Below are 27,357 nucleotides of genomic sequence, written 5' to 3' on the forward strand. Positions count from 1 at the left end.
ACCTCTACCTCTTGCTAGGCACTCCTACAATCCCATTAAATGGAAGGTCATGTGATCTCTAAATGTTTAACATTCACCAGTTATGACCCTCCATCTGCAGCCATTTTATGGAAAGGAATAAGGGTTATGCAATCGGGACTGGGTTATACAGTCAGTAGTAAGAGTTCTCCTTATGGAGACTGCCAATTAATGCCACTATGTAGGCGTGTGGAGTCTTTTAGCCATGGATGCTCCACTAGGGGGATTTTGGGAAAATATGCAAAGTTTTCCAGGATGGGATAAGGAAAACCAAACATTTTTTAGTTACCTTGTAAGGCAGCTCCCTTGACATCAAGTATGACCTACAAGAGGCCTTATGACATGATGCAGGATTAAAACCAAACCAGTACATCTATTCCACAAGGAACAGACTCCCAACTGTAGACAGCACTGTTTCAACCTTATTGGGTCACCTCAGTACAGCGTAGGGAACTGGTTTGGCTGGGTGAGAGGCTTGTGACTAGGGTCGGGAGATAAGAGTTCTCTTTACGGAGACTGTCATGTAGGTGTGTGGAGTCTTATAGCCATGGATGCTCCACTAGGGAGATTCTGGGAAAATATGCAAACTATGGTTAACAAACTTTCGTAAAATGGTTTTACATATGTGAAGTTTGGCGTTTTAGTATTATTTAGGTCACTGGAAAGCTGAGCAGGTCCCTTAATACATAGGTTTATCTGATTTTTATAAAAATGACAAAAATCGCACAAAAGGTTTTCAGTAAATCTTTGTAATTACATTAAGTTATTTGGGTGGTATGAATAACTTCCTGAAAAGCAGAGAGCTTTCCATTTTTTCATAACTAAATAGCACATCACCTAAGTTTTCCAACTAACTTGAAGTACTATGAGGAGCATTTTTGTCGCACAAATTTTGCTATTATTTACACTGGGAAGTTAGATTGTGGTGGAGGAGGTTAATGAATTGGCACAGGACTGAAAAGCTTCAGAACTGTCTCCCCATTCATGAGGGTGAAATAGAACTCTGTAGACCAGCTTTCTGCACCTCTAAGTGGATGCCAAAGTTGTGCCAAAAAAGTGTTGGTTAAGTAGAAGCGCAGGAAAAGTGTTGGGATTTCAAAGTTGCGCTCACATTGTGCAATAAAAAAAGGTGCGAGGTTAGAAAAGGAGAAATATTAATAAATAAGGTGCAACAGGTGTCGCACGGCAAAATAAAAAAAACACAGACAAAAAAAAAACAATAATAAACCAGAAAATCAATAATAATATGTGTCAGAAAAAAAAAATTACCTGGATATTTTATATCGTTATGTCAGTTATATCAGATTCTAAAAAAAGGGCTTGGTCAAGGGGTTAAAAACCCATGGTAGGTGGGGGTACCACAATCTTTCTACAGCCTGGGAGCCGTGTTAACCATTATTTGCCACTGCTCAAGAGCCTAAGAAAGATATATTCAGGGAATTTTCCAAAGTGCTTGAAAGCAAAACTGTTCTAGTTTTGTGTGGCAACCTACGAGGGCTCTGAATTCATTTTCCCATACCTTTTTTTTTTAAACGAAAGTTGATTGGCTATGAACAAATACAACAGTTATCTAGTCAGTATATCCAATTCTATATCCAATCATCATGTAATTCAATTAGTGGATTAAGGGGAACTCATTTAAGTACAGAATAAGAATTTATTTATTCTGAAAAAAAATATTGAAATGTAAATTCCTGTGGCTAAATAAATGAAGAAATCCATTGTTTCTTACTGCTGAACTGATTACAATATCCAGTAGGTGAACCAAAAAAAAAAACTGTTAATAATCAGCAGACCAGGCCCCCTCCTGAAGTGCCCACCTGTGCATAAAGATGAGTCCATGTAGCTCTGTAAACAACACAGAATGCCAACCCAAGCAGATGATGTACTGAGACGCAGCAAAAGCTGAGTATCAATTGTTGATCTATTTCTGCCTACGGAAGGGGATTATAAACCAATTTAATAAGGATTTTTAATTTATTTAATCTAGAATATAAAATTCTAAATATTAATGGACAATATTACACACCGAACACTGAAAGTAACTGGTCTCAGATCAAAAATGTATTTTGTAGTAGCTTAAAGGGGTTGTAACAAGTATCTAGGCCCTCAGAGCATTTAAATAGGTAACTGTTTGTTTTTATTTAATCTGCAATGTTTAGTGAATTGGTTTGTCTGGGTGGCTAATTTTTAAGAAGAAACACAACTCACCAATTCCCAGCAGCTGTCATCCATTGTATGCTCATCCAGTAACAGAGGAAATTACCACTCAGCTAATCAATGGCTGCAAGAGTAACCCATGAGAGTCTTATAACATGGAACAATAAGAACGGAAGGGGATCCCTTTAGGCAATCCAGTTCATTTTTGAAATTTACATTTGCAAAGTCACTTTAAACTACACTGTGGGGCACATTTACTTACCCGGCCAACAGAGTTCCCGAAATATGGAGTGTCTGACGATCATGCATTGTGGCGTGATTCACAAAGATGGTGCGCCCGATTTCCTGCATGTGTCGTTTCCCCCGATCAGGTACGCCGGAGTTCACCATCTTCTTTCCGGTGTATGTAAGTGCATGTCTTGAAACACAATTTTAAAGTTAAAACCCGCGCTTAGTCCGAATCAGTCGGATCGTCCACCGGCCCGCCCCCCAATTTCTGTCATATGAAAGCTGGCACGATTGCGCCAAAATCCGTTCGCATGCGCCAAAATCCCCTTCTAAATACCTGTCCTGGCTGTGCGAAACCCAAAAACGTAGGAATATCCAACAAAAGTGCGGTCCGCGGACCCTTAGTAAATAAGCCCCTATATATTGATATCAGGTTCCTTGGGAACATTATATTACAATGAAATTTTAACAACAATCTACCATAACTGTATTTGGAGCAAAAATGTAACTATTAGGCAGACATAAGTATTAAAAAAAAGGAAATTAATTTTACTCTGCTGTGAACTGCTATTACTTATCCTGCTTTGTGCATTAGGTGACTTTGGCGTGTCACGGATCCTTGCTCCATCTGATATGGCCACCACTATAACTGGAACTGCTTCCTACATGAGTCCTGAGGTGTTTTCTAATACAGGCTACAACACAAAGTCAGATATCTGGTAAGCTGGTGCTTTTAACTACAGCGGAAGCCCTCTGGGCAGAACAACCGAATTTGCATCATTTTTTACAGAACCTGGCCCAGACTATGTCTAATAATGTAACAAGTCATCCTATTCCACACACTAGGGGAAGGGGGGCTCCTCTCTTTATTAACCATATTGACCTTTTAATTTTAAGTTCAGGATAGCCAAATCATTCCTAATCCCTAAAATGGCAATCAAAACCTTTGTCCACATCATGGTTACTCTTTTTATTCCTGGTCTCGAGAATTGTATCTCACTAAATGTTGGTCTGTTTTATTTCTGATACCCAAACATTGTACCACTCACATTTCCATCCCCCAGCATGGCTTTCTTTTCACACTTTTCTCAACATACTATTGATATACTGTACATCAATGGGATTTTTTTTTCAATTTCCTTCATTCATTTACATTTTATTGGACAAAATCAGAACATGTAATCTCTGTAAAAAATTGCCCCCCAAATTCAAAATTTCTGAGGTTGGAGTTTACATAGTTTTATTCCTTCTTCTTGATATTGGGCTATACTTCTTGCTATTGGGCTAGCAAATTTGGGTACATTGACCTCAGTGTCAAATGTAGTGTTCCAGTGATCTTCTTGCATTGCATCAAGTATTAAGCAAAGTAAAACTAAATTGGCCTATAGTCCTCTTTGTCTCTATCCTGGCAATGGTCTACTTTAATCTTGACATGCTGGGATTGCCAGAAAAAAAGAGTTATAAAAAGCAGCCCGGAGTGTGGGGACGTGATGTCTGGTGCTCCGGGCTGTAAATTATTCACGCCTCTCACTTGACGTCACTTCCCTGAACTGTACTGCGACTTTTGATGTTTTTTTGCGACTTTTTATATGACTGTTGCACACAACCTACATAGCATAAGAAGACTGCAAAAAGATTTATCACTGACCAGAGCCATTTTAATGAATCTAATGGCAGAGCCTGCCTAATGATAAATTACCGTCATTGTCTCACCACACAGTGAATGTGCCAAACAGTTGTGCCACAAATTATATTCCTGTCTTGATTTTCTGCATCGCCAGTCGTATTCAATGGACATCTACGATGTCCTCAGGCCCACAGGCATCTGGGCACATGGGCAGTTGCTTGCAGCCCAGAAATTGCATATGTGCATGTTGCCTTTATATATCTTGGTCTCCCAAGACAGACTGCTAGTTCAGTGAAATATTTTTATGCCCATACTGATCTAATCAGATGTCCATGAAATCTAGGGATATTGGAGAAGGATGGAGGTAGGAGGAGACTAGAGAGAGTTTAATAAGATTTATATCTAAAATCAAAAACTATATTTACATTGGTAACATATACTACAATATATAGTATTATGTTTATCTTGACTGATAAAAGAAATAGCAACTGAGACAGCTAAATGACTGACTTTGGAGCTCCATTGCCTGTCAAATTTATTGAATTGACTTGGCCCTTTAATGCATCTGCTCTGTCTGCGAGTTTCAAAAAAGAAATTGCAAAATAATCATTAAATTGCAACGCATATGCCAGGAGGGGAGTGGTGCGACTGTCTTCACACATCGTTACACCAGCAGTGGCTTTATGTTTTAGCCATTATTTGAATGGTGTGAAAAGGCCAGTGCGATTGTTTAGCACTAAAAAGTCACAAAAAAACCCAATGCAATTGGGTGCCAAATTGATGCCAAAAGTTCAAGAAGATGATTTGATAAATGTCCCCTATAGAGTCTGGTCTTGCATCTATTGGCCCTGTCTTTCCTTTGAGCAGCTTGTTTAGTTCTTCCTAACTGTAGATATATTGCATTTTGCTGTCTGTACCCACATTTACTTCTAGCTGTGTGACATGTTAAATAAATAGCTCCTAGTGGGTTTTTTTATCTGCTCTGCTGTATGGGTGTTTTATGCTTCCTATGTTTGGCCGTTCAAAGAGACAACAGGAAGCATAAAGATGTCAAGTATAAATGTTAATCAGTGACAAAGAATGACAGGAGGCAGGATCCCTTTATATCTAGTTACAAAGCTTGTGATCTATCATGAGCTAAATAGCCACAAAACTAATGACAATCATCAACATCGATAACTGCTGTGAGTTACTGCACTATACTCCATCAAATGCCAGACATGGTTAATAATAACCTGACATCTGTGAGATGTGAAATTGCTCAGTGTGTGTTCTTCATTATTCTATACATCACATCTAAAGACAAATTTCCAGATTCTCAGGTAACGGACAGAAATAAGATTTACTGTTGCAACAAAAGTGTCAACTGGCCTTCACTATATACAGTACAAGGCTATGATAATGTTGAGGTGCATTCACAGCATTTGATCCCTTTTTTCTGTCTGTCATCATACCAAATTTGTCTGGTTCCAGGGGTAGTGAACCCATTGGACCACCGGGGACGATGGCGTAAGCCGACACCTGGGACTGGAGTGTAAGTGGCACCCGGGTTTTCACCAGAGCCTGACGCAAAGCGGCTTGGACTTGCTGCGGCATGGTACCACCAGGTCGTTCCACAGGTGCGACTTTGTCTGTGGTGGCGGCCAAGGCACTGTACAGTATTGTGAGGGGCAGGGGTGAGCCTGCAACCCGTGACAACATTTCTACAGGAAGGTACAGTACTTAGCATGTGGTGCGATACTGTTGCCATACAATGATCGTGTCAGCACAGAAACTGTCAACCATCAAAATCAAATAAAAACTAAAAAGTTAAAGGGAACCTACCACCACAAATCTACCTATAAAGGTAGATCAGATGGTAGGTGGATCAATGGGACGTGAGGATAGCCCTTTCAAGGGCTAAACCTAACGTCCCCGCACTTTTTTAGTAACTTTTATCAAACTTTTATGCTAATTTTATTATGCGGCTACTGGGGCGTGGAGTAGCCACATTTGAGGTTACACGAGGTGGCTGCTCCATGCCCCGGTAGCCTCTTTTCTCCTTCTACTCACCATTTTCGGCGTGCAGCTGCTCGTAGCTGCGCGCCCTCATCCGCGGATCCTGCAGTCTGCGCATGTGCAGAACATCAGGCCCGCGCCTGCGCGGTCACTGCTCCGAAGCCGGGGCTGCATGCGCAGACTGCAGGATCGGCGGACGAGGACGCGCAGCTACAAGCAGCTGCACGCCGAAGATGGTGAGTAGGAGGAGAAAAGAGGCTACCGGGGCGTGGAGTAGCCGCCTCGAGTAACCTCAGATGCGGCTACTCCACGCCCCAGTAGCCGCATAATAAAATTAGCATAAAAGTTTCATAAAAGTTCCCATTCCTCACTTCCCATTGATCCACCTACCACCCGATCTACCTTATAGGTAGATTTGTGGTGGTAGGTTCCCTTTAAGACCCCACTCATTCACAGGACTGGACAGTATTCTAAATTTGACTGAATAATCTCTAAGTGGTTATGGATGGGGATCACTCTCTCACCTCATTAGTACCCACAATTATGGGGTATTTAGGGCTGCCATTGTAATCAGTGGCTTAACAATAACCTCTAGATTTGTAATATGGACCCCTGTTAGAGAGAAGTTTCTTCTGGAGCGGTTCTCCAAATCCTCAATATTATCTGTGAGATCCCGGGTGAGACGTTCTAGGTCATGGAGTTTGCCCAATGTAACTGCGGATTCATCTGTTCCTCTGCTACCCCCACGCAAGTACCCTATTGCTTAACCTCACTTTGGAGCTGGGTTAAGGTGGCCAAAATTGTGGCTGTCAGTGAGGAGGTAAGGTCAGGGACTATATGCCTCACCGCTTTTTGAGCAAAAGAGCCAGGTACTATATGACTGTTTCCTTATGCAAATATTTACAAAAAAGTAATTGAGCTTATGAACTCTTGTTCTCAAATTTACAGAATCGGAAAGAAGGGGGTGAAATTATACAATGCATTGGCACCTTTGGCGCATAAACAGACGTGGTACAAAAAATTCTAAACGAATACTGGCCTATTCTTTTAGCTGCTGATGATTTGAATGTATAGGCCCATAACCTAACATTACATTCGGCCATGGGAACAATATAAAGGACATGTTTTATATATATATATATCTAAATTTAACATTTTGTGAACCCTGTTGACTCCAAACCACATAAGATCAGAAGGCAAAGGCATTATATGTCTGGAACAATCCAAATGTCCCTAGATATGTATGGGGAAAAATACGCAGGAACTAAGGAGGAGAATTTCTCCACATCGAAGTATAGTTAGGACAGGGAAGGATACATCACTTGCTAAACATATGCAACAGGTGCATGGTGCTGATATGAAACAGTTGAGATTCTGGGGGGACTGATGCCTTGTAAAGTGGTCCAAAGAAGGGCAATATTGGTCAGAGGCTACTGCAACGAGAAACACAGTGGATACACTACTTAGACTGCTGTTCAGACCCTTAATAGCAAAACACAGCCTGGACACGAGAAACTCTGCAGCTGCGATTTTAACTGTATATATTTACACTGGTTCTGCATATTTGTTTTAACAGATTGCAAATAAAAGTTACATTTTAGAAGAGCAACAACTGGGCTGCAAAAGCATGTTGGGGTAACTATTGAGTTGCCCAGTTACTCAATTAGCAATCCCCCTCCTCTTTTGGTTTAATTATAAAAATGCAGGATATAAACTATTTTGATTCCATAAAATGTCAAATACAGGGAAGTATTGGTCCCTAATATGCCAAAGCAGTGAAAGGAGCGAGTACATCAGGAAAAAGAGGACTGATGCTTACCCAAATGTGGCCATTTGAACGCCAACTCTGGGATGACAACACCCCAGAGTTAGTTTTCAAATGTTCAAAAAAACATATTTCTTGTATATAAGCCTAAAGGAAACCTGTCACAAGGAATGTCATTTTTAGCTGGTTACAGGTTCCAATAGTTTCTGCAATGATGAGTTTTAAAATGTCTTAGTCAGCATTCTGAATTGTACTTTATGAAAGTATATTAGACATTATTCTGCTGACGTCTCCAGCTTACATCTTCAGCTTCTCCAGCTAACATAAAGTACAGAAATGATTCAGAATGCTGACAAAATCATTATTTAACTCTATTGGAACTTGTCACCAGCTAAAAGTGGGATATCATAGGGGTAAACTATATGATACTTATAATTAACAAACAGTAGTAATCTACTCTCTCTCATATTGGTGTATTTTCCACAGATCTTCAAAGACACAGCTCACCTGCTAACTACAGACAGAGAGCATCACATGTTTGCCTCCTTCCTCCAGAGTGAGCAGGGAGCAGCATCCCCTCCATCAGTTAGAATCTGTATTTTTCTTGTGTGATTTATATGTGGTGTTTAACAGCATAAGTAGAACAGTGAGGGGAGACAGCTACTGTAGGGACAAGAAGCTGCTGTACATAGGTAATGAAAGCAAAGCAGCTTTTGGTTCTTGAAAAAATAAAATTATGAAAGTTGTGATTTAAAATTGCAATATCAATAATGACTTGTGTCACGCATTATTTGCAGTGTTACACTGTTTTAATAAGGGCCGAGGCGAAAAATGCATGAATATGATAAGATAGTACTCTGTAGAAAGTCTATTTCAGTAAAGTTAGATGTTGTTCTTTATGTGGAACTTTATGTACCAAACTATGCCATACCACTCTACATCCCTTCCCTTTTGTGTGGGTGGCAGCACTGATATGTGGATCTATGCTATAAGCAATCTCAGTCTGGCTTTTTTATTTGTGGAATTTAAAGTAAACAGAATAAAAACATCAAGAGATGAAAACATCAATGAGAATGGTTTCATAAGCACATAAACATCAGATAAAAGTCTTGATAAATTCAGTAAGAATCCTTGGAAAGTCTAAAGGGCTTCAACACCCAAAGTCTTAGAGAAGGACAGAGGAAAAGCAAGTTCAAAAAGTCCAAGGAATAAAGAGAATTAAAGACCTTTATGTAACAATTAAGGCAAACTACATAAGCAAAAGTTTTTCCACATCTCTGCCAAAGAGATGAATAGACAAATTTGAGGTGATTGACCTAACTAAGAAATGGGTTCCACATCGAAACACATTGAGGGAGATGTAACAATGTGGCACAGGCTCCGCCAGTGCAAAGACAGGAAACACTTGTATTTTGCTCCACCACATTTATTACGGTGATGTTAAATTCTGGTGTAGTTTAAAACTATAATGTTCTACTTTCCGCCCACATAGAGTTGTTATAAACTGCGCACCACAATGTGGCACAAAGTCCTAAAATGTTTGGCGCACAGTCTATTTTCTGCCTCTCCACACCAAAAGAAAAAGAACGCAATAGGAGTGATACATGTCCTCCTATGAGTAGCAACATGCAGTTCTATAGGGTGCCCAAAAAGGGCAATTATTTCAGATTCCCAAATCACAACAGCCTGTCCGATAAACCCTATCAAGTTTAGTGACCTCTCTCTAGCTCTGTCTCCTATCTGCAATGGTGCCTGGACATGCAGGGTCACATCTCCGACCTAGCTAAAATTGGGCATAGCTAAATTTGGGCAGGGGCTGCCAGCTACCAACCAACTTGCTGCAAAACTTTGCAGTTCTGGTCTTCTTAACACTGGTTCTGGGGTTACCACTGCAGTCATAGATTGGGTAACTGAACCAGGGCTGCATCTGCCATGAAAAATGATGTCATGCTACACAGAGCCGTGACCTAGCAGAAGAGCTGGGAGAATTGATTGTCTGTTTTATTATTTTTAAACTGGCCACCTTATTAATAAAATCTTTAGGCTGTATATAATTATGGCGCTGGCCTTATGGGGCTCTATATATGACTAAACCCGGGGGGGGGCAGTGAATTTGGTACCCAGGATTAAAATGGGGGACAAGGGGCTCTATATAAGTACTCTAATAAGTAAACTGGGGATGGAATATTAAATCAACTGAGGGGTTGACTGATGGAGTACTTTATATATCATAACTTAACTTGAGGGGTTGTATATGAGTGTCAGGGGGTATTTGTGGATAGGGCTGTAATGGTGTACTGTTTATCTTAAAACTGGGGGGCTCTTATGGGGTACTGTATATAATTAATCTGGGGGAATCTGTCTATAAAGGCCAGATTTTAAACATAGGGCTGTTTATGAGATTCTGTATATAATTAAACAGGGGGGCTGTATTTATTTTTTTTGGAGGCTGTATATAAGTTAAGTAGGGTAGTGTTATATAGTATATATTGGTTTATTTAGGGGGCTTGATATTAATTTGGTAAATTGATTTAGTGGGTGCACTTTATGATAATTTATTCAGGAGGAATATAATAAATATTCCCCTAGGGTAAGGGTTATGTTTTATATATGGTGGTATCTTTTAATATTGTGTAGTTTGGGATATAAACTAAGTATGGAAAGTATTCAGAACCCTTTAGGTTTTTTTTTAACTCTTTGTTTCATTGCAGCCAATTGGTAACATCAACCTGGTAATGCGTTTCAAGGATGCAACCTCTTTCTCAAACAGTTTCCTGTGTTTGAGAAAGGGTTTGCATCCACTAAAGCTGTTACCAGGTTCATTACATAAAATTTTAATACCGTTTTTATGTGGTCTTCATTAAATTAGTTTTTATATTGTTATCTCTGGAGTTAAGTCATAGTAATATTGCCTTCTGTCATAGATACTCCACCTATATATACATTTTTTCAGAATCTATTTTCTGTATGTGCTTCACATATTTTTAGCATAGTGCCACTACATTGCCATACTTTTCTTTCTACTATATTTGTTCATGCACTGGGTCCGCCGTTTTTAAGCTTTGATTTGGGTTATTTGGCTTAAGGCTGCTTTGCTTAGAAACCAATAAGACTATTGGACTCTTGGAGACCACAACTTCCCTGTATGGGATATTTTGCCTGAGATACAAGAAGAGACCAGGTGACCACCCCACTTTTCTAAAAGTTATTACTCAAGGCGCCATCCTCTGTTTGGTTTTTGTTTTGTTTGTAGATGATACTAATCTGCTTCACTGACTGACTACTAGTGTGTGAGACGGCATCACCCTGTGTAGTATCACAAGGTGGCAGTGATCCGGTGGCACTGTGTGTGGATGTTGTCAGATGCTTTGTAAAGATGTGTCTGTAAATTCAGTGGACTGAATATAGGACAAGATCATGGCTCTGCTTATTTTGTGGGAGAGCAGCATTTCAGTTTTTGCTTCAGGCAGCATAAATGCTAGAACTGGCCTTGAACTGGACAATGGTTGGGGATCTCACTGTAATGCAATATCTCTTTTCCTTAGATTCTGCTTGAATTGTCTCATTATTCTGCATTGCTGCTGTTGTCATGGGTAATAATAAAGCTGTGATGCGAACATCTTATGCGTCCCATCCTCATTCAATTAATCTGTTGTGTGATCCTCATCTTTGCAAAATCACTTAGACCCCATTCCCTCTTCTGAAATTTTATCCTGAAAACATCAACAATCATGCCAAATTGAAGGCTGTAAAATATCTTGCTCCAGCACCAATCCAGTCTAGTGGTAGATTGTGTCCACTACCCCCTGTCCACTAAAGTTTTCCTGTATAGAATATACACCATAAAAGAACTCAATTGCTGGCTTTGGTCAGTTATCTGCATATTTTATCCAAAGGTATATAAGTTAACGCTATTTACTGGAGATTGATAATCGTGTCCCTAGTGTCATATAATTCATGTTTTCATTATAACCTATTGTTTTCACAGCAAACAGACCAATGTCTATGTTAGGATGTTTAATGGAAATCAGCTTGGATTCACATCAACAACATTTTCTATGATCTGGAAGATAAACATTGTGGCTTTAGAAACACTAAACATTGTTGCCTATAATGAGGGTATATTTTATGAGGACCAGTGACAGAACTGGCACAATTGGGCCAAAGGCTCCAATTTGTGTGCCGAGTATTGCTGCTCTATTCCCACATGATGGCATGCAGCGGTTAGAGATCTGAGATCTCTCGAAGGATATTTTGCTTCAGTTAAATCATATGTAGATTTCCAGGAATTACATATGGAGTCTGAGAAATCCCTCTGTAGCTGTGGCTAAAGCTGGATTGCTACACACAAAACAGATTGCTACAACCGAAACAACACGTTCAATATTTATTTCAGATGATACAGCAAGGTTTACCAAGGTTATTCTCTAACCCATACACAGGAACGTAATTACAGTGGTAGCAGCCACAGCAGCTGTTTTGGGACCCACAGTGTCAGGGGGCCCCATCATCCAACTTGACAAAAGAATGGACACCATTATGTACACCATTATATACATATACATTGTACAACATAATGGGGCACATTTACTTACCCGTCCCATTAACGCCACTGATCCTGAATGTCCGACAAGGATTCAGAGCTGCATGATTCACTAAAATTGTGCGGGTTGTCCGACGTCCACACCACCCGATTTGTGTCGCATGCAAGCCGGTGTCAATGCGCCACAATCCGATCATGTGTGCCAAAAACCCGGGGCAATTCAGGGCAAAACGGTAAAAAGTCGGGAAACCCGACAAAAATGCATTGTTTGGACCCTTAGTAAATATGCCCCATTATGTATATAACATATATGTGATGTATATAAGCTGTATCTGTGATGTGTATATACAATATGTCTACACAATGTATGATGTGTATATATACTTCATTATGCCCTTTATATGTACTGTGTATACCGTGCAACTGTAACTCACATTTGTGAGCATATAAATATGTATATTTTTTAAGGGATAAGGGGGGCCCCATTCAGAAGTCTGATATGGGGTCCTGCCTCTCCTAGTTATGCCACTGCCCATACACTCTATGTTCCTTGGCCCCTTGACTAGCTCAAACTCTTACTACCACAAATATACTCCCAAGAAGGTTCTTTACACTACTTTGGTGACAGTGCCTTTCCCGAGATCTAAAACGACTACAGACAAGAAACTCATTCTTTATATTATTGACTAGTTAAGCATCTAAGGAACAAGTCTTCCATGAAAGGTACCGAATAGAGATGAGCGAACATGCTCGTCCGAGCTTGATGCTCGGTCGAGCATTAGGGTACTCGAAACTGCTCGTTACTCGGACGAATACTTCGCCCGCTCGAGAAAATGGCAGCTCCCGCCGTTTTGCTTTTTGGCGGCCAGAAACAGAGCCAATCACAAGCCAGGAGACTCTGCACTCCACCCAGCATGACGTGGTACCCTTACACGTCGATAGCAGTGGTTGGCTGGCCAGATCAGGTGACCCTGGGATAGACTAGCCGCTGGCCGCGCTGCTCGGATCATTCTGTCTCTGGATGCCGCTAGGGAGAGAGCTGCTGCTGGTCAGGGAAAGCGTTAGGGTGTTCTATTAGCTTACTGTTAGGCAGGAGTGATTCTCAAAGAACCCAACAGCCCTTCTTAGGGCTACAATAACGTTCTACTTTTTTTATTTTAATTTGTATCTATTACCATTTTGTGAGGAATTAGCAGGGGGACTTGCTACCGTTGTGTTTAGCTCTTAGTGGCACACATATCCATAGCAAAGACCGAAGTGGGAAAATTCAGTAGGGGTTGGATTTCTATTAGGCAATAACTCAGTGTCATCTCATCTGGCATAGTAGTGTGCTTCCTTTGATACTTGGCTAGAAAATAGCCATAGGAGAATACAAACAGCTTCTTGAAGCCTACAGTAGCGTTCTATATATTTGATTTCTGGTTGATCTGCTGGTGGCTGTAGTTTCTGCAGTGCATGTACTTGCCAATTCTGAGCAATTTGTAGTGAGACTTGCGACCGCTGTGTTCTGCGCTTAGTGGCGCACATATCCATAGCAAAGGCCGAAGTGGGAAAATTCAGTAGGGGTTGGATTTCTATTAGGCAATAACTCAGTGTCATCTCATCTGGCATAGTAGTGTGCTTCCTTTGATACTTGGCTAGAAAATAGCCATAGGAGAATACAAACAGCTTCTTGAAGCCTACAGTAGCGTTCTATATATTTGATTTCTGGTTGATCTGCTGGTGGCTGTAGTTTCTGCAGTGCATGTACTTGCCAATTCTGAGCAATTTGTAGTGAGACTTGCGACCGCTGTGTTCTGCGCTTAGTGGCGCACATATCCATAGCAAAGGCCGAAGTGGGAAAATTCAGTAGGGGTTGGATTTCTATTAGGCACTAACTCAGTGTCATCTCATCTGGCATAGTAGTGTGCTTCCTTTGATACTTGGCTAGAAAATAGCCATAGCAATAGGATAGGATTGTTTGGTTTTAAAAACTCAAAAAAAAACAAAAAACACAAAAAAAAAAAAAAAAACACAAAAAAACACAAAAAAAAACAAAAAGAAGTAAAAAAAAAAAAAAAGTTATAACTCTCATTTTAAAAATGTTTAACCCGAGGGCTAGGGGTAGAGGACGAGGGCGGGGACGTGGGCGTCCAACTACTGCAGGGGTCAGAGGCCGTGGTCCTGGGCGGGGTGAGACACCACCTGCTGATGAGGGAGCAGGGGAACGCCGCAGAGCTACACTCCCTAGGTTCATGTCTGAAGTTACTGGGACTCGTGGTAGAGCAAGAACAGTGCGAACAGGTGATGTCGTGGATTGCTGACAATGCTTCGAGCAATTTGTCCACCACCAGTCAGTCTTCCACGCAGTCCACCCATGTCACCGAAATCCCCACTCCTCCAGCTCCTGCACCTCAGCCTCCTCCCCCCCAGTCTGCCCCCTCCCAGGAAAATTTGCCATTTGAACCGGCATACTCTGAGGAACTGTTTTCTGGACCCTTCCCACAGTCACAAACCACTTGTCCGGTTGCTGCTGAGCAATTTTCCGATGCCCAGGTTTTCCACCAGTCACAGTCTGTGGGTGATGATGACCTTCTTGACGTAGTGGAAGTGTGTAAAGAGGTGTCCGACGATGAGGAGACACGGTTGTCAGACAGTGGGGAAGTTGTTGTCAGGGCAGGAAGTCCGAGGGGGGAGCAGACTGAGGGATCGGAGGATGATGAGGTGACAGACCCAAGCTGGGTTGAGAGGCCGGGTGAACACAGTGCTTCTGAGACGGAGGAGAGTCCTCGACCTGAACAGGTTGGAAGAGGCAGTGGTGGGGCCAGACGGAGAGGCAGGGCCAGAGCTGGTGCATCAGCGCCACTGTCAACTAGTGAAGCTCCCGTGGTGAGGGCTCTTGCGGCGAGGGCTAGATCTTCAGAAGTGTGGAGGTTCTTTAAGGAAACACCGGATGACCGACGGACTGTGGTGTGCAACATTTGCCAAACCAGGCTCAGCAGGGGTTCCACCACTACTAGCTTAACTACCACCAGTATGCGCAGGCATATGAATGCTAAGCACCCCACTCAGTGGCAACAAGCCCGTTCACCTCCGGCCGTGCACACCACTGCTCCTTCCCCTGTGTCAGCTGCTAGTCAGCCCCCTGCCCAGGACCCTGGCACAAAAACCCCATCGTCGCCTCCACGATCCTCCACAGCATCCACCAGCGTTCAGCTCTCCATACCCCAGACGCTGGAGCGGAAACGCAAATATAGTGCAACCCACCCGCACGCCCAAGCCCTTAATGTGCACATCTCCAGATTGCTTAGCCTGGAGATGCTGCCCTATAGGCTAGTAGAGACCGAGGCCTTTCGCAACCTCATGGCGGCGGCCGCCCCTCGGTATTCGGTCCCCAGCCGCCACTACTTTTCCCGATGTGCCGTCCCAGCCCTGCACCAGCACGTGTCAGACAACATCATCCGTGCCCTGACCAACGCCGTTTCTGACAAGGTCCACCTGACCACGGACACGTGGACGAGTGCTGCCGGGCAGGGCCACTATGTATCGCTGACGGCACATTGGGTTAACTTGGTGGAGGCTGGGACCGAGTCTGACCCTGGGGCTGCTCATATACTGCCGACGCCGAGGATTGCGGGGCCTACCTCGGTCCAGGTGTTTCAGGCCTACTATGCCTCCTCCTCCTCCCACCCCTCCTCCACCTCCTCCTCCGAACTACCATCCGTGGGCACGGCGCCATCAGTCGGTAGCTCTAGGCACAGCAGCAGTGCCGTCGCTAAGCGACAGCAGGCGGTGCTCAAACTGCTGAGCCTAGGCGACAAAAGGCACACCGCCCAAGAGCTATTACAGGGCATCACGGCGCAGACTGATCTGTGGCTGGCACCGCTGAACCTCAAGCCGGGAATGGTTGTGTGTGACAACGGCCGTAACCTGGTGGCGGCTCTGCAACTCGGCAGACTGACACATGTGCCATGCCTGGCCCATGTGTTAAATCTGATAGTGCAGCGTTTCCTCAAGACATACCCCAATCTGTCTGATTTGCTCACGAAGGTGCGCCGCATCTGTGCGCATTTCAGGAAGTCCAGCCCAGATGCTGCCACTCTCAGGGCAGCGCAGCGCCGCCTCCAACTGCCCGCTCACCGACTGTTGTGCGACGTGCCCACGAGGTGGAATTCAACACTGACCATGTTATCCAGAGTTTACCAGCAGCGCAGAGCGATTGTAGACTGCCAGATGTCAACTTCCACCAGAACTGGTAGTCAGGTCAGTCAGCTTCCTCAAGTCTACAATGAGGAGTGGACGTGGATGTCTGATATCTGTCAGGTGCTGAGTAACTTTGAGGAGTCAACACAGATGGTCAGTGGCGATGCCGCCATCATCAGCCTCACCATCCCGCTGCTTGGCCTGTTGAAAAACTCTCTGGTCAGCATGAAGTCGGAAGCTTTGCGCTCGTCACAAGAGACGGGGGAAGAATATTCCCTTGTTGATAGCCAAAGCACCCTGAGGTCTGTTTCTCAGCGCATATCGGAGGAGGTGGAGGTGGAGGAGGATGAGGAGGAAGAGGAGGAGAATGTTGGCGAGACACAAGAGGGGACCATTGTTGAGTCCTTCACTGTTCAGCGTGTATGGGCAGAAGAAGAGGAGTTGGAGGAGTTGGAGGAGGAGGAAATGGACAGTCAGGCCAGTGAGGGGAGTGAATTCTTACGCGTTGGTACTCTGGCGCATATGGCAGATTTCATGCTAGGCTGCCTATCCCGTGACCCTCGCGTTCAAAGAATTTATTCCAGCACCGATTACTGGGTGTTCACTCTCCTGGACCCACGGTACAAGCAAAATCTTTCCACTCTCATCCCTGCAGAGGAAAGGAGTGTGAGAATGCATGAATACCAGCAGGCCCTGGTGCACAAGCTGAAACAGTATTTCCCTTCTGACAGCGCTAGCGGCAGAGTGCGTAGTTCTGCGGGACAAGTAGCGAGGGAGAGTAGGCGAGCAGGCAGCTTGTCCAGCACTGGCAAGGGTACGCTTTACAAGGCTTTTGCCAGCTTTATGTCACCCCAGCAAGACACTGTCACCTGTCCCCAGTCTCGGCAGAGTAGGGCTGATCTTTACAGAAAGATGGTGAGGGAGTACGTAGCTGACCATACCATCGTCCTAAATGATCACACAGCTCCCTACAACTACTGGGTTTCAAAGCTGGACATGTGGCACGAACTGGCGCTGTACGCCTTGGAGGTTCTTGCCTGCCCTGCCGCTAGCGTCTTGTCCGAGCGGGTTTTCAGTGCAGCTGGTGGCATCATCACCGATAAGCGTACACGCCTGTCGACTGACAGCGCTGACAGGCTGACGCTTATTAAAATGAATAAAGGCTGGATTTCTCAGAATTTCCAATCTCCACCAGGTGAAGGAAGCTCGACCTGAATAATTGATCCACTCCTCCTCCTCCTCCTCATTTTCCTCCTTCTCCTCCTCTTTGTACAGTAAAGCAGAGGAAAATGGCTATTTTTTGACAGGGCCCACTGGCTCTTGCTATAGTACTTCATGCATTTAATTTTTCTGGAGGGCCACCTACCCGGTCCTCTGTTTGAAACAATTTTTGTGAGTGCCACATACAGGCACTCAATCTATTCCATTTTTCTGGAGGGCCACCTACCCGGTCCTCTGTTTTAAAAAATTTTTGGGACTGCCACATACAGGCACTCAATCTATTCCATTTTACTGGAGGGCCACCTACCTGCTCCTCTGGTTTGAAACATTTTTGGGACTGCCACATACAGGCACTCAATCTATTCCATTTTACTGCAGGGCCACATACCTGCTCCTCTGGTTTGAACAATTTTTGGGACTGCCACATACAGGCACTCAATCTATTCCATTTTACTGGAGGGCCACCTACCTGCTCCTCTGGTTTGAAACATTTTTGGGACTGCCACATACAGGCACTCAATCTATTCCATTTTACTGCAGGGCCACCTACCTGCTCCTCTGGTTTGAAGAATTTTTGGGACTGCCACATACAGGCACTCAATCTATTCCATTTTACTGGAGGGCCACCTACCTGCTCCTCTGGTTTGAAGAATTTTTGGGACTGCCACATACAGGCACTCAATCTATTCCATTTTACTGGAGGGCCACCTACCTGCTCCTCTGGTTTGAAACATTTTTGGGACTGCCACATACAGGCACTCAATCTATTCCATTTTACTGGAGGGCCACCTACCTGCTCCTCTGGTTTGAAAAATGTTTGGGACTGCCACATACAGGCACTATCCAAATTAAATTGTCTCCATAGCAGCCTCCACACGTTGTCTCCATTGCTACCTCCAAAAGTCGTCCATATAGCTGCCTCCATACATCGTCCCTTTATCAAACGAGGTGTGTCAGGCAGAAATTTGGGTTGTTTTCATGGATTCCACATCAAAGTTGTTAACTTTGTCGCCACCCTGCTGTGTTATCCACAAAATATACTGGCAAACTTTTACCATTTAGGGATATTATTTCAGCGCTTCTTGCGCATCTGTTTACATTCCCCTCACCCGGCATATCCTAAACTTATAAGAACGCTACTACACTTGATCTTATACAAAAGGTTCTTAGAAGTGCTGTTTGGGGAGTAGCCTAGAGACAGGGGCTTGGATTGGCGAAAGCTCGCCTGGCAGCGGAGCGCCAGCTCCATGCGCATCATGCGCTTCTTGCGCATCTGTTTACATTCCCCTCACCCGCCATATCCCAAACTTATAAGAACGCTACTACACTTAACTTGGTGCAGGCTGGGACCGAGTCTGATCCTGGGGCTGCTCATATACTGGCGACGCAGAGAATTGCGGGGCCTACCTCGGTCCAGGTCTCAAAGGCCTACTATACCTCCTCCCACCCCTCCTCCACCTCCTCCTCCTCCGAATTACCATCCGTGGGCATGGCGCCATCAGTCGGTAGCTCTAGGCACAGCAGCAGTGCCGTCGCTAAGCGACAGCAGGCGGTGCTGAAACTGCTGAGCCTAGGCGATAAAAGGCACACCGCCCAAGAGCTATTACAGGGCATTCCACATCAAAGTTGTTAACTTTGTCGCCACCCTGCTGTGTAATCCACAAAATATACTGGCAAACTTTTACCATTTAGGGATATTATTTCAGCGCTTCTTGCGCATCTGTTTACATTCCCCTCACCCGGCATATCCTAAACTTATAAGAACGCTACTACACTTGATCTTATACAAAAGGTTCTTAGAAGTGCTGTTTGGGGAGTAGCCTAGAAACAGGGGCTTGGATTGGCGAAAGCTCGCCTGGCTGCAGAGCGCCAGCTCCATCACAAGATCCAACTAACATAGTTGCAGCACCTTTAATCTACTACTAGTTCACTGCCTCCATAATAATAATAATCTTTATTTATATAGCGTCATCATATTCTGCAGCGCTTTACAAATCATAGGAAACAAATACAAATGTAATGTAACAGAGCACAACATTTGTATGGAACAACAGGAGTGAGGTCCCTGCTCGCCAGAGCTTACGGTTTATGAAGATGATGGGGTAACACGAGGTAAAAGAATATTTAATGGTCAAGCCATTCTTCTTAGGGAATAGAAAAAAATATAATAAATGGAATTGCTGTCGCTTGAAACACTCAGCCGTCATCTTATATACCAGGTCCAGGGTGAATGGGACTGCAGAGAAGTCTGGTGCCTGTTGGTTGCTGGATAACAGATGGGAGGACGACACAGGACGGGTTAGTAGAAGAGTTAAAACTTCATGCAGTTAATGAGTGTTATAGGCTTGCCTAAAGAAATGGGTTTTAAGAGCACGTTTGAAACTTTGGAGGTTAGGTATTAGTCTGATAGTCCGGGGCAGAGCATTCCATAGAATTGGTGCAGCTCTAGAGAAGTCTTGGAGACGCGAGTGGGAGGTCCGCACTAGGGTAGAGGTTAATCTAAGATCACTGGCGGATCTAAGAGCACGGGTTGGGCGATAGACTGAGATAAGAGAGGAGAGGTAGGGGGGTGCAGCATTATACAGAGCTTTATGGATGAGGGTTATTATTATTTTAAACTATTCGAAAGGAGACTGGCAGCAAGTGCAGCGACTGGCATGAACTGTAAGCATACATGGTCCCCTTATCAAACGAGCTGTGTCAGGCAGAATTTGGGGTTGTTTTCATGGCTTCCATGTTAACTTTGTCGCCACCCTGCTGTGTAATCCACAAAATATACTGGCAAACTTTTATCATGTAGCGATATTATTTGAGCGCTTCTTGCTCACCTCCTTTGGTTCCTCTCTGCCACCCATTGGTTTGAAGCCTGAGTCCATTTAGGGTATGTCGCCATGCCACTCTCTAGCCTGCCGCTGCTGCCGCTGCCTCTGCATGCCGTCCCCTATAGTGTCAGGGTCAATTATTGGATGTTTTAGATGCTATCTAGCTTCATTCTGTCACTCTGTCATGGCCATGCTGTTGCCCATAATTTTGGCATAATGGTGCGATTAGGCAGCCTCAGAGGCATCCATGCATGCTGCCCCTGCTGTTTCCTGTCCATTTCCGTGGTGTTTCCATCCTTTTCTGAGGTTCCCAGGTGTTTGGCCAAGCTTCCCTGTGCAGAGCCTTGGTCCCCTTGAAAAATGCTCGAGTCTCCCATTGACTTCAATGGGGTTCGTTATTCGAGACGAGCACTCGAGCATCGGGAAAAGTTCGTCTCGAATAACGAGTACCCGAGCATTTTAGTGTTCGCTCATCTCTAGTACCGAAACATCAACTCGTCTGAATGTTCACAGTGACACCTACTTTAAAGGACATGTTTACGGCTTCCAGCTTTTTATGATTTGTTAAGTCGCTGTGAGTCACAGAACCCAACTGGCATCAACATCCAGTTTCCTCATCCTTTCTCTTGTCTCTCACCCACTCGTTTTTTTCACTCTGTAAGTCCAAATGAATGAAAGAGAAAATATAAGAGGATCTTGGAACAAAACCAAACAAAGAACCTGGCAGCCACTTCTAACCAAAGTCACAGATGAGTTCTCTTCAGTTCTGCCTCATCCCAGGCATCATCCCGAACACATGAAAAGATTTGCTCTATCTATGTGACCCCTCCCATCCTTTATTTTTCCATCTCCAATAATCTTTCCTTTTTTTGTTGAAAGGATGTATTAGGGGGTTCTTAGATCTAATGATTAGCAAAACTTTTAAATCAACTTCCTCAGCAGTTTTTGCTATCCACCCCCCAGCTAGTTACTCCTTGCTGATATCTGGACTGATCTCCACCATGAAGCACGACGCACGGCCAAGTGCCAGTAAGGGTTGTTTAAAGTCAGCTAAAAATAAGTTATGTTTGTTTCCCAGATATAATTATCCAGTTTTCTCAAGATACTGCTGATGCCTGCTTCTTTAGTCTTTGTGATCAGACCCAACTTTCTGTATTCATTTTTATTAGATAATAACTGGTAACAAGTTTTTGTCATATATAAAAATATGTACATTTACATATACTGAAACACATCCTGAAAATCATCTTTTCTATTAAATGCTTCTAAGTTAAACTGGTCCTCTACGATTGGAGCCACAGAATTTTAGCATTGAAAGGATGTTCTTCCCAGCACATTGCTGTATGTATGGAGCAATATGGAGTAAATAAAAAACATAACTTACAGTACCTGTTCCTTCTCCAGGTGCACAGTTTGCCCCTTAATGAGCTACTCACAGTATAAGACCGGTCCACACAGTCTTAGAAAAATCCAAAGATATAGAGAAAAAATATTTCACTATGACCGGAGCTCCCAGTATTATTCTTCTCCCTCGTTATTCCATCTTTAACCACCGGTGAGCGGAGAAATCGAGGATTGGTGCCGTTCACTGGTGGTTAAAGTTGGAATAACGAGGGAGAAGAATAATACTGGGAGCTCTGGTCATAGTGAAATATTTTTTCTTTATTTCTTTGAACTGTACAATGTTATACAGTACGAGATCCATACTTATAGTTCAACAACCTTTTATTAAATTGTGCTCAAATTATGACACAAAAAGGGAGTAGAGCCAGTGTTTGGAACACAATTGCAAATTGTCATATTATGGAAAATTTTTAACAGCATCTCCATAGTGGCACCCATCCATGTTTATGTATGGGTGTGTAGGTGTATTTTCTCTTGTTTTGTAGATACTATATAAAATATACCTCTTCATATCATTAAGGGAAATTAAATTGTGACCACAGACATACAGTGTGCCACTAGACTTGTCACTTAATGGTAAAGTACTGTACCTACAAAAAAATCAGAAAGAGAGCTGCAGGCACCTGAAGTTCTGAGATTGGTGTGGGTCTCACCAGTCAGACCTTTAAAGGGAAACAGTTAAACAGTTAAACAGCTTCAAGATCATGTTTCCTTCATGACTAGAGATGAGCGAACATACTCGTCCGAGCTTGATGCTCGTTCGAGCATTAGCGTACTCAAAACTGCTCGTTGCTCGGACGAATACTTCGCCCGCTCGAGAAAATGGCAGCTCCCGCCGTTTTGCTTTTTGGCGGCCAGAAACAGAGCCAATCACAAGCCAGGAGACTCTGCACTCCACCCAGCATGACGTGGTACCCTTACACGTCGATAGCAGTGGTTGGCTGGCCAGATCAGGTGACCCTGGGATAGACTAGCCCCTGCCCGCGCTGCTCGGATCATTCTGTGTCTGGATGCCGCTAGGGAGAGAGCTGCTGCTGGTCAGGGAAAGCGTTAGGGTGTTCTATTAGAATAGTGTTAGGCAGGAGTGATTCAACAAGAACCCAACAGCCCTTCTTAGGGCTACAATAACGTTATACTTTTTTTTTTTTTTGTTTGCTTGTGGCTGGGCTTGCTGGCACTAGTAGTGCAGCTAGTACCATATTGTGAGGAATTTGCAGGGGGACTTGCTACCGTTGTGTTTAGCTCTTAGTGACACACATATCCACCTCAAACACCAAAGTGGGAAAATTTATTAGGGGTTTGATTTCAACTAGGCACAGTCTGGCAGTTTCTTTTTATTTTACGTTTATTTTTTCATAACTCAGCGTCATCTCATCAGTGTGCTTTCATACTTGGCTAGAAAATAGCCAAAGGAGAATCCAAACGGCTTACTTACACCTACAATAGCGTTCTATATATTTTATTTCTGGTTGATCTGCTGGTGGCTGTCCTTGCTGCAGTGCATATACTAGCCAATTGTGAGGAATTTGGAGTGAGACTTGCGACCGCTGTGTTTAGCGCTTAGTGACGCACATATCCATCGCAAAGACCGAAGTGGGAAAATTTATTAGGGGTTGGATTTCAATTAGGCACAGTCTGCCATTTCCTTTTTATTTTACGTTTATTTTTTTCATAACTCAGCGTCATCTCATCAGTGTGCTTTCATACTTGGCTAGAAAATAGCCAAAGGAGAATCCAAACGGCTTACTTACGCCTACAATAGCGTTATATATATTTTATTTCTGGTTGATCTGCTGGTGGCTGTCCTTGCTGCAGTGCATATACTAGCCAATTGTGAGGAATTTGGAGTGAGACTTGCGACCGCTGTGTTTAGCGCTTAGTGACGCACATATCCATCGCAAAGACCGAAGTGGGATAATTTATTAGGGGTTGGATTTCAATTAGGCACAGTCTGGCAGTTTCTTTTTATTTTACGTTTATTTTTTCATAACTCAGCGTCATCTCATCAGTGTGCTTTCATACTTGGCTAGAAAATAGCCAAAGGAGAATCCAAACGGCTTACTTACGCCTACAATAGCGTTATATATATTTTATTTCTGGTTGATCTGCTGGTGGCTGTCCTTGCTGCAGTACATATACTAGCCAATTGCGAGGAATTTGGAGTGAGACTTGCGACCGCTGTGTTTAGCGCTTAGTGACGCACATATCCATCGAAAAGACCGAAGTGGGAAAATTTATTAGGGGTTGGATTTCAATTAGGCACAGTCTGCCATTTCCTTTTTATTTTACGTTTATTTTTTCATAACTCAGCGTCATCTCATCAGTGTGCTTTCATACTTGGCTAGAAAATAGCCAAAGGAGAATCCAAACGGCTTACTTACGCCTACAATAGCGTTATATATATTTTATTTCTGGTTGATCTGCTGGTGGCTGTCCTTGCTGCAGTGCATATACTAGCCAATTGTGAGGAATTTGGAGTGAGACTTGCGACCGCTGTGTTTAGCGCTTAGTGACGCACATATCCATCGCAAAGACCGAAGTGGGAAAATTTATTAGGGGTTGGATTTCAATTAGGCACAGTCTGCCATTTCCTTTTTATTTTACGTTTATTTTTTCATAACTCAGCGTCATCTCATCAGTGTGCTTTCATACTTGGCTAGAAAATAGCCAAAGGAGAATCCAAACGGCTTACTTACGCCTACAATAGCGTTATATATATTTTATTTCTGGTTGATCTGCTGGTGGCTGTCCTTGCTGCAGTGCATATACTAGCCAATTGTGAGGAATTTGGAGTGAGACTTGCGACCGCTGTGTTTAGCGCTTAGTGACGCACATATCCATCGCAAAGACCGAAGTGGGATAATTTATTAGGGGTTGGATTTCAATTAGGCACAGTCTGGCAGTTTCTTTTTATTTTACGTTTATTTTTTCATAACTCAGCGTCATCTCATCAGTGTGCTTTCATACTTGGTTAGAAAATAGCCATAGCAATAGGATAGCATTGTTTGGTTTTAAAAACTAAAAAACACAAAAAAAAACTAAAAAACACAAAAAAACGCAAAAAAAGTTAAAAAAAAAATTAAAGTTGTATAACTTTCATTTTCAAAATGTTTAACCCGAGGGCTAGGGGTAGAGGACGAGGACGAGGGCGGGGACGTGGGCGTCCATCTACTGCAGGGGTCAGAGGCCGTGGTCCTGGGTGGGGTGAGACACCACCTGCTGATGAGGGAGCAGGGGAACGCCGCAGAGCTACACTCCCTAGGTTCATCATGTCTCAAGTTACTGGGACTCGTGGTAGAGCACTGTTGAGGCCAGAACAGTGCGAACAGGTGATGTCGTGGATTGCCGACAATGCTTCGAGCAATTTGTCCACCAGTCAGTCTTCCACGCAGTCCACCCATGTCACCGAAATCGGCACTCCTCCAGCTCCTGCACCTCAGCCTCCTCCCCCCCAGTCTGCCCCCTCCCAGGAAAATTTGGCATTTGAACCGGCATACTCTGAGGAACTGTTTTCTGGACCCTTCCCACAGTCACAAACCACTTGTCCGGTTGCTGCTGAGCAATTTTCCGATGCCCAGGTTTTCCACCAGTCGCAGTCTGTGGGTGATGATGACCTTCTTGACGTAGTGGAAGAAGTGTGTAAAGAGGTGTCCGACGATGAGGAGACACGGTTGTCAGACAGTGGTGAAGTTGTTGTCAGGGCAGGAAGTCCGAGTGGGGAGCAGACTGAGGGATCGGAGGATGATGAGGTGACAGACCCAAGCTGGGTTGAGAGGCCGGGTGAACACAGTGCTTCTGAGACGGAAGAGAGTCCTATAGCAGAACAGGTTGGAAGAGGCAGTGGTGGGGCCAGACGGAGAGGCAGGGCCAGAGCAGGTGCATCAGTGCCAAATGTGTCACGTAGTGAAGCTCCCGTGGCGAGGGCTCCCGCGGCGAGGGCTAGATTTTCAGAAGTCTGGAGGTTCTTTAAGGAAACACCGGATGACCGACGGACTGTGGTGTGCAACCTTTGCCAAACCAGGATCAGCAGGGGTTCCACCACTACTAGCTTAACTACCACCAGTATGCGCAGGCATATGAATGCTAAACACCCGAATCAGTGGCACCAAGCCCGTTCACCTCCGGCCGTGCACACCACTGCTCCTTCCCCTGTGTCAGCTGATAGTCAGCCCCCTGCCCAGGACCCTGGCACAAAAACCCCATCGTTGCCTCCACGATCCTCCACAGCATCCACCAGCGTTCAGCTCTCCATACCCCAGACGCTGGAGCGGAAAAGAAAATATAGTGCAACCCACCCGCACGCCCAAGCCCTTAATGTCCACATCTCCAGATTGCTTAGCCTGGAGATGCTGCCCTATAGGCTAGTAGAGACCGAGGCCTTTCGCAACCTCATGGCGGCGGCCGCCCCTCGGTATTCGGTCCCCAGCCACCACTACTTTTCCCGATGTGCCGTCCCAGCCCTGCACCAGCACGTGTCAGACAACATCATCCGTGCCCTGACCAACGCCGTTTCTGACAAGGTCCACCTGACCACGGACACGTGGACGAGTGCTGCCGGGCAGGGCCACTATATATCGCTGACGGCACATTGGGTTAACTTGGTGGAGGCTGGGACCGAGTCTGACCCTGGGGCTGGTCATATACTGCCGACGCCGAGGATTGCGGGGCCTACCTCGGTCCAGGTCTCAAAGGCCTACTATGCCTCCTCCTCCTCCCACCCCTCCTCCACCTCCTCCTCCGAACTACCAGCTGCCATCAGTCGCTAGCTCTAGGCACAGCAGCAGTGCCGTCGCTAAGCGACAGCAGGCGGTGCTCAAACTGCTGAGCCTAGGCGATAAAAGGCACACTGCCCAAGAACTATTACAGGGCATCACGGCGCAGACTGATCTGTGGCTGGCACCGCTGAACCTGAAGCCAGGCATGGTTGTGTGTGACAACGGCCGTAACCTGGTGGCGGCTCTGCAACTCGGCAGACTGACACATGTGCCATGCCTGGCCCATGTGTTAAATCTGATAGTTCAGCGTTTCCTCAAGACATACCCCAATCTGTCAGATTTGCTCACGAAGGTGCGCCGCATCTGTGCGCATTTCAGGAAGTCCAGCACAGATGCTGCCACTCTCAGGGCAGCGCAGCGCCGCCTCCAACTGCCCGCTCACTGACTGTTGTGCGACGTGCCCACGAGGTGGAATTCAACATTAACCATGTTATCCAGAGTTTACCAGCAGCGCAGAGCGATTGTAGACTGCCAGATGTCAACTTCCACCAGAACTGGTAGTCAGGTCAGTCAGCTTCCTCAAGTCTACAATGAGGAGTGGACGTGGATGTCTGATATCTGTCAGGTGCTGAGTAACTTTGAGGAGTCAACACAGATGGTCAGTGGCGATGCCG

The 27,357-nt window shown here is 44.4% G+C and overlaps 1 protein-coding gene across 3 annotated transcripts in view; it reads left to right on the top strand.

Moving 5' to 3' along the window:
• LOC140070672 (serine/threonine-protein kinase Nek11-like) overlaps positions 1 to 27,357 on the top strand; it is a 334,707-nt gene that overhangs the window by 127,099 nt on the left and 180,251 nt on the right. For all 3 annotated transcript variants that reach the window (XM_072117429.1, XM_072117431.1, XM_072117430.1), the window contains exon 6: positions 3,002 to 3,125. In XM_072117429.1, the coding sequence (XP_071973530.1) occupies positions 3,002 to 3,125 (124 nt within the window). The remainder of the gene's footprint in view (positions 1 to 3,001; positions 3,126 to 27,357) is intronic.

The sequence above is a fragment of the Engystomops pustulosus genome, chromosome 7 (genome assembly GCF_040894005.1).
Source record: "Engystomops pustulosus chromosome 7, aEngPut4.maternal, whole genome shotgun sequence".
In the NCBI taxonomy this organism is placed as follows: Eukaryota; Metazoa; Chordata; class Amphibia; order Anura; family Leptodactylidae; genus Engystomops; species Engystomops pustulosus.